This window comes from Marmota marmota, unplaced genomic scaffold (assembly GCF_001458135.2).
Source record: "Marmota marmota marmota unplaced genomic scaffold, marMar, whole genome shotgun sequence".
Lineage (NCBI taxonomy): Eukaryota > Metazoa > Chordata > Mammalia > Rodentia > Sciuridae > Marmota > Marmota marmota.
The window spans coordinates 3,598,313-3,607,126 of record NW_026000196.1 but is presented as its reverse complement, the minus strand read 5'-3'; the positions used below and the strand labels follow the sequence as shown (position 1 = coordinate 3,607,126).

At 45.2% G+C, this 8,814-nt stretch overlaps 1 protein-coding gene across 6 annotated transcripts in view; it reads left to right on the top strand.

The window, feature by feature from the left end:
* The window catches only part of Pde8a (phosphodiesterase 8A), a 157,522-nt gene that overhangs the window by 119,026 nt on the left and 29,682 nt on the right, over positions 1-8,814 (top strand). For all 6 annotated transcript variants that reach the window (XR_007342819.1, XM_048790197.1, XM_015493022.1 and 3 more), the window contains 3 exons: positions 1,067-1,155; positions 2,987-3,038; positions 3,359-3,401. Coding sequence is in view for 5 of the 6 variants with exons in the window: in XM_048790197.1 (XP_048646154.1) it covers positions 1,067-1,155; positions 2,987-3,038; positions 3,359-3,401 (184 nt within the window). In the remaining variant the exon portion in view is untranslated. The remainder of the gene's footprint in view (positions 1-1,066; positions 1,156-2,986; positions 3,039-3,358; positions 3,402-8,814) is intronic.

Below are 8,814 nucleotides of genomic sequence, written 5' to 3'. Positions count from 1 at the left end.
TGTATGTCCTCCTCTGAGAAGTGTCTGTTCAGGTCCTTGGCCCATTTGTTGATTGGATTATTTGTTATCTTATTGTTTAATTTTTTGAGTTCTTTGTATATTCTGGATATTAGGGCTCTATCTGAAGTGTGAGGGATAAAGATTTGCTCCCAAAATGTAGGGTCTCTATTCACCTCACAGATTGTTTCTTTTGCTGAGAAGAAGGCCCCAACTTCCTTAATAAGACTCCTATAGCGCAAGAATTAAAACCAAGAATCAGTAAATGGGATGGATTCAAGCTGAATATATATTTTTAAAGTGCTGACTGCTTGATTGAATTCAAAATCTTTTAGGATGGTGATAAGACCCAGCTCCCTTCCTGCCTTCCTTAAAACCTCAAAAGAAGTGGAAGCACCACAGCACAGCCCTTATCATGTCCCTGCTTCTGCACTGCCCTTCCCTACTGAGGGAATCACCAGGCCTGTCTGACCTTGAGGGCATGACAGACACAGTTGCACCCCTGCGTTTTGAGGTTTTACCTGTTTGTTCTACCCAAGTTTGGTACCCAAGTTCAGTCCTGGCTGCCTTCATTCTTCCCACCCTGTCTGCAAGAGGGACTGAAACCCTCCCACATCCCATGGAGGCCTTGAGTCATTCAGAGAAAGAAGCTGGAAGCAGTTCATGATGGAAGTAGCCACAGAATGGCTCCTTCCATGCCCCATCCTGAGACTTTTCTTCTCCAAAATCAAGGGCTGGGCCAAGCTCCCTCCTCTACTATAGTGGTAGGAGTTCTGAGGAGCAGGGAGTGCTCTTTATTTGGAGCCCAGGACCCCTCTTGCCAGCAGATGACCATTGAAAACATAGGACATCTTAGATTGAGGTGACTGACTTTCATCAGCAGTGTGACAGGAGGTTATTTTTGGATGTTTAAGGAAGAATTGTTGGATTACCTGAAATTAGGTTTGGGATTTGGAACCTAATTCTTTATCCTAATTGCCTTAGCAAATGAATCAGAACTGAAGTGGAAAATGTTCTTGGGCTTATGTTTTGAACACAAAGAGTAATGATGCTTATATTCCACTTATAGGAGTGGCAAGGAACTCACTATACCAAAAAGAAAAATGGAGATAGTATACAGCAAAATGTGAAGATAATACCTGTCATTGGACAGGGAGGGTAAGTGGGGGGAAAATGTCCTTCAGTTAGCATTCCAGAATGTTTTGGGTTATTGCAAAATTTGCTTTCAATACTTAAGTTCAGAACTGCTTGCAGAACTTAAAAGCCTTGTAATAAGGCCAGGTATCAACCAGAATGATCTCCCAGGGTAGTGTTTCCTTTATGACTTTCTCACAGCTGCAGGCTGACCCTCCACCTGCAGCCCAGAGACACCAGATTTGGGACAGTCCGAAGTATTTAAATCAGCATGTCAGGTGTTTTATTTTTGTGTGGTTGGTTTTTTGTTTTGTTGTTGTTTGGTTGGTTGGTTTTGGCTTTTTTTTTCTCAGTGTGGGTACTAAACCTAGGGGCGCTCTACCACTGAGCTAATCCCCAATCTTTTTTATTTCAAGACAGGGTCTTACTAAGTTACCAGGGCTGACCTGGAACTTACTGCAGGCTCCTGGGTAGCTGAAATTATAGGCATGCAGCACCACATCCATCTAGAATGTCAGTTTTCAAAGCTGTGTGATAAGAATGCTCCCTAATATTTAAAAGATTTGTGTCTAATTTGATTATAACCTATATACCATTTCTGCAAAGGCCTATCAAATTTGTTAAAAATATTTTAAATGCTATCAGTTATGGAAATTCTTATGTAAAACAGATATGACTACAGATGGGAAATCATTATGTATCAGGAACCAAAACAAAAAATCAGATGGTTCATCTTAGAACCTAATTGAAATAATTTGGAAAGTGAAAAATTATGCATATGAACTGTGGAACACCCAATAGAAGACATGTAACCGCTAAAAATGATGATCATAAAACACTAATTATACAGGGAAAGTGTATGATATCATGTTAAATGCAAAAAGCAAAATGTGAAGTCAGACCTAGTGTGTGATCAGTCATAGATAAGAAAGGAGGCAAATAGGAGAAGCTTGGCTCTGGCAATTGCAGGTCTCCCACCATCCTCGGCGCCCCATGTTTGCCAGACGGGCCACTTCATCCTAACTGCAGCCCTGTGAGGCTGCCACCATGATTGTTTTCATTTTACACATGAAGAAACTGAGGCTTAGAGAGATTCAGTTTCTAACCCTAGTGTGGACTTCCGCGTGTGCTGGTGCCAGTCACAGCCCTCAGCACTGACTGCACAGCTCACATGCTCAATGTCACCAGGCTGTGCTGCCAGTTGGCGATCGCCTCAGGGAACTGGATCTGTGTGGGTTCTCTGTTCTGATTCTATGCCCTTTTATGTCCTTTCCAATTTTTTTTTTTAATGATAAGTGCATAGGGATTTGATTATCAAGGGGGGAAAAGTGAAAAAACTGAAGGAACAATAAATAAATGGGGGAAAGAGTCAGCAGCTTCTGAGCTCAGTTCTCAATGCTTTGTTTTAGAGTCTGGTTAACCAAGGTCAGGGGGAACCTTGGCCCCAGTGTTGGCCTCTGGCTGTTTCCATGAGTGACTATGAACAGATGGTTTGTCAGAAGTCAAAAAAGGGCGTCAATATAAAGGGTAGTGAGATCCATAGCATGTTGGGAAACTGAAGGCTCTTGGTTGGTCAACATGCAATACATTTTTAAAATATTTATTTTTTACTGTTTGTTGTCATGACTGGGGACAAATTTTGTTTTTACTGAAGTCACTTCTTTTCTCCAGAGACACCATAGGATGTTTGTAAACGTTTGTTCATTTATTGTTGACCTTGGCCACCAAAAAATAGAAATGCTCTTAAAGCATTTTGTGTTGTGAAAAGGAGGAGCTCTTTTCATAATGAAAAATTAACTACATGTCCATCAAATTCATGTCAGGAGAGAAATAATGCATTGTTTTGTATTTGCAGAAAAATTAGACACTATGTGTCCATTATCAGAGTATGCAGTGGCAACAATAAGGTATGTGAGAAGAGCCCTAGGACCCCAAGCTCACCGCAGCAAGATTTCCAGGCATTCAGAACTAATGTTTTTTTTTTTTTTTTGGTGGGGGGGGCTACTGGGGATTGAACTCAGGGGCATTTAACCACTGAGCCACATCCCCAGCCCTATTTTGTATTTTATTTAGAGACAGGGTCTCACTGAGCTGCTTAGCACCTTGCTTTTGCTGAGGCTGGCTTTGAACTCTCAATCCTCCTGTCTCGGCCTCCTGAGCCACTGGGATTACAGGCATGTGCCACCATGCCTGGCCAGAATTAATGGCTTTTAAAATTTCTTTTTAGGCTGAGAAAATACCAGAAGGTGTTCAGTCTGACACTCATACAGGTATGGTATCTTATATTCTGTTGAGCTTTAGGAGAAAAAATAAAAACAGAACCTTCCTTTGACAAGTCTGTGGATATCGTGGTGGGACCCTATTTTTCTAGCACCATAGCATCCCCATGGTGGGTTAGGAGTTCAAGGACCCAAGCACTGGTGTGCATTCTGACAGATAGATGCTGAGGGTAGTCTCAGCCTGCTGACCGGTCAACTCAAACACGGGACTTATGTCAAGATGTATTGAATGTATGTTTTAAACCCAATCTGTGCTGTAAGAAGCAGACAGTATTGTTGTCACACCCAGAACTTTGGGGACATCTTCACCTGCCCTGACACAGTCCCCACCAGCCCATAGGATGGTCACTGGGCCCTTCAGACTTGCCTCATCTCCTGTCTCCCACCCATTCCTGGGATACCACGTGTCCATCCCCAATCTGTGTTACTATAAATGCTTCTCCCTGGCCTGGAGTCACCTGTTTCCTTCCTTCAGATATTTCATGGAGTCAGCAAACCCCTTCCTGCTCTATCCTCACAGATGGGGGTGGTGAGTGGCATTCCATCAGGTGCTTGTGTGGATACTGTACCACCCCGCCATGCCCAGGCACTGTGCTTTGGTTGCAACTAATCTATAAGGGCCTCCAGGGAGAAGACCACCTTCCATACCTTTGTGCTGTTAGTGTCATGCTTTCTACAGCACCACAAGAGTTTATTCATGGATTCTAGGAGTGTTTACTATGTTTTTCTGAGCGCTCACTGTTCCATGACACTGTGCTAAGTGCTTTATGTGTGGTTTATTTAACTGAGGTCCTGGAGTAGCCCAAGGAAGTGTAGTAATTGATAGATGAAGTTCCCTTTTCACAGGTAAGAAAATAGACAGGCTAAATAATTTGCCCAAGGATGTTCACGTAGGAGGTGGCAGGGGTTGATCTTGAATCTCGAAATGCTGGCTCCAAATTTCTGAAGCACATGCAGAAACAGTTCTTATAGGTGCCCCAAGAGCAACCAGAGCTTTCATCTGACAAGAAGAGACACCAGGCAAGTGATGGGAAGTGGTCAGCACGGATGGGGAGGGGCCAGTGGAGCCATGATGGCTCACAGAAGAGAGGATGTTCCAGATTGAGAGAGGCAGATTTGAATAAGAATAGGGGTGGGGAAGGGAAAAGCAATAAAAACAGGCACAGAAGAGGGAAAGTACAAGGTGTGTTCTAGAAAAACCAAGTACTAAATGTAGACCAGTATAAAGGGGTAATGGGGGGAAAGGAGTTTGGATCAATATGATCCTTAAATGGTAGGCAGGAAGTTAGCTTTTCATTTATAGGCATCAGGAGACAGAGGATGTTCAAGCAGGGGTGTGAGAAAACACTTGAGCTCTAGAAGTCCTTAGATTGTGCCTGTAACACAGTTCACATGGAAGGAGGGACAGAAGTACTGTGGCTGAGAGGAGAGAAAGCATTGGCAAGGAATAATGATGTGATGGGGGTAGGAAGAGAGGAATGACCACATGTGAGGCCGGTGTGGAACCAGGGAGCAATTGAGAAGACCTGGCTCAGTCTGGAGACTTAGAGTGTGGTGACAGGGCTGGGGAGGTCAATGCAGAATGCTTTCCGTGTGAGTGGGCAGCTAGGCGGCTGTGTTTATTCACTCCACTGTTTACTCACGGTACACATTTCTTTGAGCACCTACCTGCTGGCCACTGGTTCCTGTGCTTTGCAGAGAGATAAGGGTTAGAGGTGCAGATGTTTCAGACCAGCAAAAGCATTAGCAAGCAACAGCCACGGAACAGATGAGGTGGAGTCCAGGAATGGTAAAGGGGAGTGGAAACTTTGAGGTTACTGTGGAAGAGAATGACAGGAAAAGGAGCAGAGGGGTGAGGCAGCATCCTGGAGACCACCTGCCTCAGAGAACGAGGAAGCCATGCCTAGGGGTGTGGAGGAGGGAGTGTGTAGGGTGTCACTGCTGCCCAGAACAGGGAGAAGGGAGGAGTGGTGAGGGCTGGATAGCATGGAGCAGAGCCAGCAATGCGGACTTTCATGTTCAGGAGCTCACGTGACCAGTATAAGTGTGGTTTCAGGAGAAGAGTAAGTGCAGAAGCCAAATTGCAGGAGACAGAATAATCAGAATAAACATGACCAATGTGGTCCTATATGCAACAGTCCTACACTGCAAGCTTACAGGGCATTTCTCCTGTTTGATTTGTTGTTGTTGTTGTTGTTTGTTTGTTTTATTTAAATTCTTCGGAATAGCCCTGTGAAGTAGGCATGGCTGTCATTAACACTTTATTACAGAAGAAACTGAGGCTCAGAAAAATTCAGTGACAGCCTGACTTGGACAGTCAGGAAGTGACAGCTGGCACTAGAAAGGAGAGTTAGTGAGACTGTTGTAAGAAATGTTAGGCCAGGGAAGAACCCCTCAAACAGCGCTGCTCTGCCGAGTCATTTAGTCATTTCACCTGAACAGCACTCACTTAGGAATCTTACCCATCACCCAGTTGAGCCACCCTCCTGCCCCATCTGAGTCCCCTGTGGCAGCATAACCAGCTTTATGTTTGAAGGGCCTAGCTGGCTGGCCTTGGCAGAGCAGGTGAAGCTCTTATGGACTATCTCAACTCCTCAGTAAGACACAACAAAAATTAATTCTTAAATAGAAATGGAGTTTATTTGGAAGGAGATAGAGTAGCTTTCAGATTGGACAGGAAAGCTTAGTTAGTTTTGGAAAGGGGGTGGGAAAAAGAGAAACTGGGCAAATGTCCCCACTGTCCTAGGCATGCCATAGAAGCAGCATGGTTGCACACCACTGGCTCTGGTGGGGTGTGGGAGAGGTATTGCTGCCACCATCATGGGCAAAATGGCTTCCTCACTCCCTTGCTCACCTCACTCCAGTGCAGACTGGGGAGAAAGCACTCATTTGGCTGGCGTGGGCCACCTGCTTCTTCATAACTTCCTTGGTGTGGAGCAAGGGAACCTCCAGCTCTTCCCTTCTGTGGTGGGAGCCTTGGAACCCCCAAACTGAGAAAGAAGGCGGATTCCAGGTGTCTAGAGAAGTAATAAAGCCCCAGCACACCCCCTTTCCCTGGTCTGTGTCTTGCTTGCACATGACACTGTGTCTCACTGATGGTCTAGTGACAGTGGTCCATTCTCTAAACCTGGATTTGTTCTGGGTCAGGCCCCCACCTTGGCTGAACACAGAATCACTGCCTGATGGAAGATGGAAATATTCTGAGCACACTTTACCTTGTAATACCACACTGGGGGGAAATGGGGACACTTCCAGTGATGATGATGGTTGAGCAGGTGTTTGGAAGAGAAGTGGGGGTCAGCCACAGGACAGAATGGAAGGAGCCACATGCATAAAGGCATGGAGTCAGGTAAGCGGGTGAGCCAGTTTGGGGAAGCTGCGGGGGAGGCCATGTCTTCATAAATGGGTGAGTTGAAGGGGTCAGATCTTAAAAAGTGTGATGGTATAGAGACCAAAGGCAAAGAGACAGTGGAGTGACAGTGCTGAAGAGCTCCTTAGAGTAGTCAGGGAACTGGCATACTGTGCAGGAGAGAGAAAAGATTTGCAGATGACACCAACACTTCCAGCTTGACCTGTAGATAACACTGATTAAAAATAATAAGTGAAAATAAGATGGTCATGAGACATAGCAGATTTGTACAGGAGAAAATAGAAGGTTTAGGTTTGAATTTATTACAAATGAAGTCCTGTAACATTCTAGTGTAGCTGTTTGGTGGCATTCAGTGATAGGCAAAACTCTGGGCCCTGGGCCAGCTCTCCTAAAGAGAGGAAGTGAGGCAGGAAGAAAGTCCTAGGAATGGCACCTGGCAACAATAGACATTTAAGAGATGGGCAGGGAGCAAGATGTAGAATTCATTCACTCAGCCAGCACTGTTTGTGCTTGGGAAGAACCTGCATTGCAGCTGAGGGGTGAGATCCACAGTAAACAAATGGCATATCAGGTGGTACTAAGTTCTGTGCAGAAAAATGAAGCAGCACATGGGAGGTGGGCAAGGAATGCTAGTAACAAGGCAAGCTATGGCTCTGTTGGCATGGAGTGTGGCCCAGGCCGCAGCATGCTTTTCATGCTGTGTTCTTGTCAATTGTTCCCAGGGTTGGGACCATTGCTGTAAGCCCCACAGATCACTGGAGACTTGGAACCTCATCCTGTACCTGGGGAAGTAAGCCTGCTCCAGAAGAGTGGATAGTCAGTGTTCACCATCCAGTAGAGAGGCCAGAGAGCACAGGTGGCAGACAGCTGTGTAACTGGCTGTCCACAGGTGGTGCTGATGCAGAGCAGCATTCCACATGTGCCTGCACTATAGAGAGTGCCCATGCAAGGGCTCAAGCAGTCGGCTGAGGTCTTGGCACAGTGACTTGGGGACTTGAGCTCTTCCCATTTCCATACTGAAACTCCTACTGCCAAGCTGCAGGGTTAATGCAGTTGGGAGGAAGTTGCTGCAGGTGAGGGGTGGTGGCTGGCTACCATCTCTCCCTTCCCCCACTGCTTCTCCAGCATTTCCTGGATTTACCCAGGGGGCCAAAAACATGCTGCTGATGTTTCTGTACTAAAAAAAAAAAAAAAAAAAAAGGGCAGAATTTAACCCATTAAGTCCCAAATTTTCAATTCTGCAAATATTTCAATGAAATTGGCAGAGGTACATTAAAATGGGTTGGAAATCATAATCTACAGCTCATATTTCCTTTATATATTTTTCATATATATGAGTGCTCTAATCATTCACCTAATCATTCTTTTCTCAAAAGAACAGAACTTTAAAAAAAAAATCTATTTCAAAAGTTACTGAGTTGTATATATTTTTTGCTCAGTTTGAGTTTTTATACATGTCCCACACCTGGGATGATGGGACTTAGCTGGTTAAGGATCTCGTTTTACAGAACAGGAAAACAAAAGCAGGAAGGTGAAGTGGCAGGTGGTGCTGGGCCCAGACCACAGCTACAGAGTCCTCTTCTGTGTTCTCTCCACTGACAGGCCTGGTACTTGAGGCGGGTCTGCATTTGTTGAGCATTCACTAAGTATGTGGCCCTTCAGGAGCCACAGTCTGTAGGAATTGAAGGTCACACTTCCTCTTTTATCCCCTGGTATTCAACTTCTAAGAACTGGGCACTGGGCAGACAGGGTTGAGGTGTGCATGGCCCATCTCCACCCACGGGGTAAAAATTGCTTAAGAAGCATTTATGACATGCTACAGGGACTGAAGGGAGCAAAAATCCTACCAGGGCTGTTGGAAACAAGAGGATCTAGTATTTACATAAAGTAGCTTTAAAATGTCTCAGTAGAAATTAAATTTACAGGAGCTGGGGATGTGGCTCAAGCGGTAGCGCGCTCGCCTGGCATGCGTGTGGCCTGGGTTTGATCCTCAGCACCACATACAAAGATGTTGTGTCCGCCGAAAACTTAAAA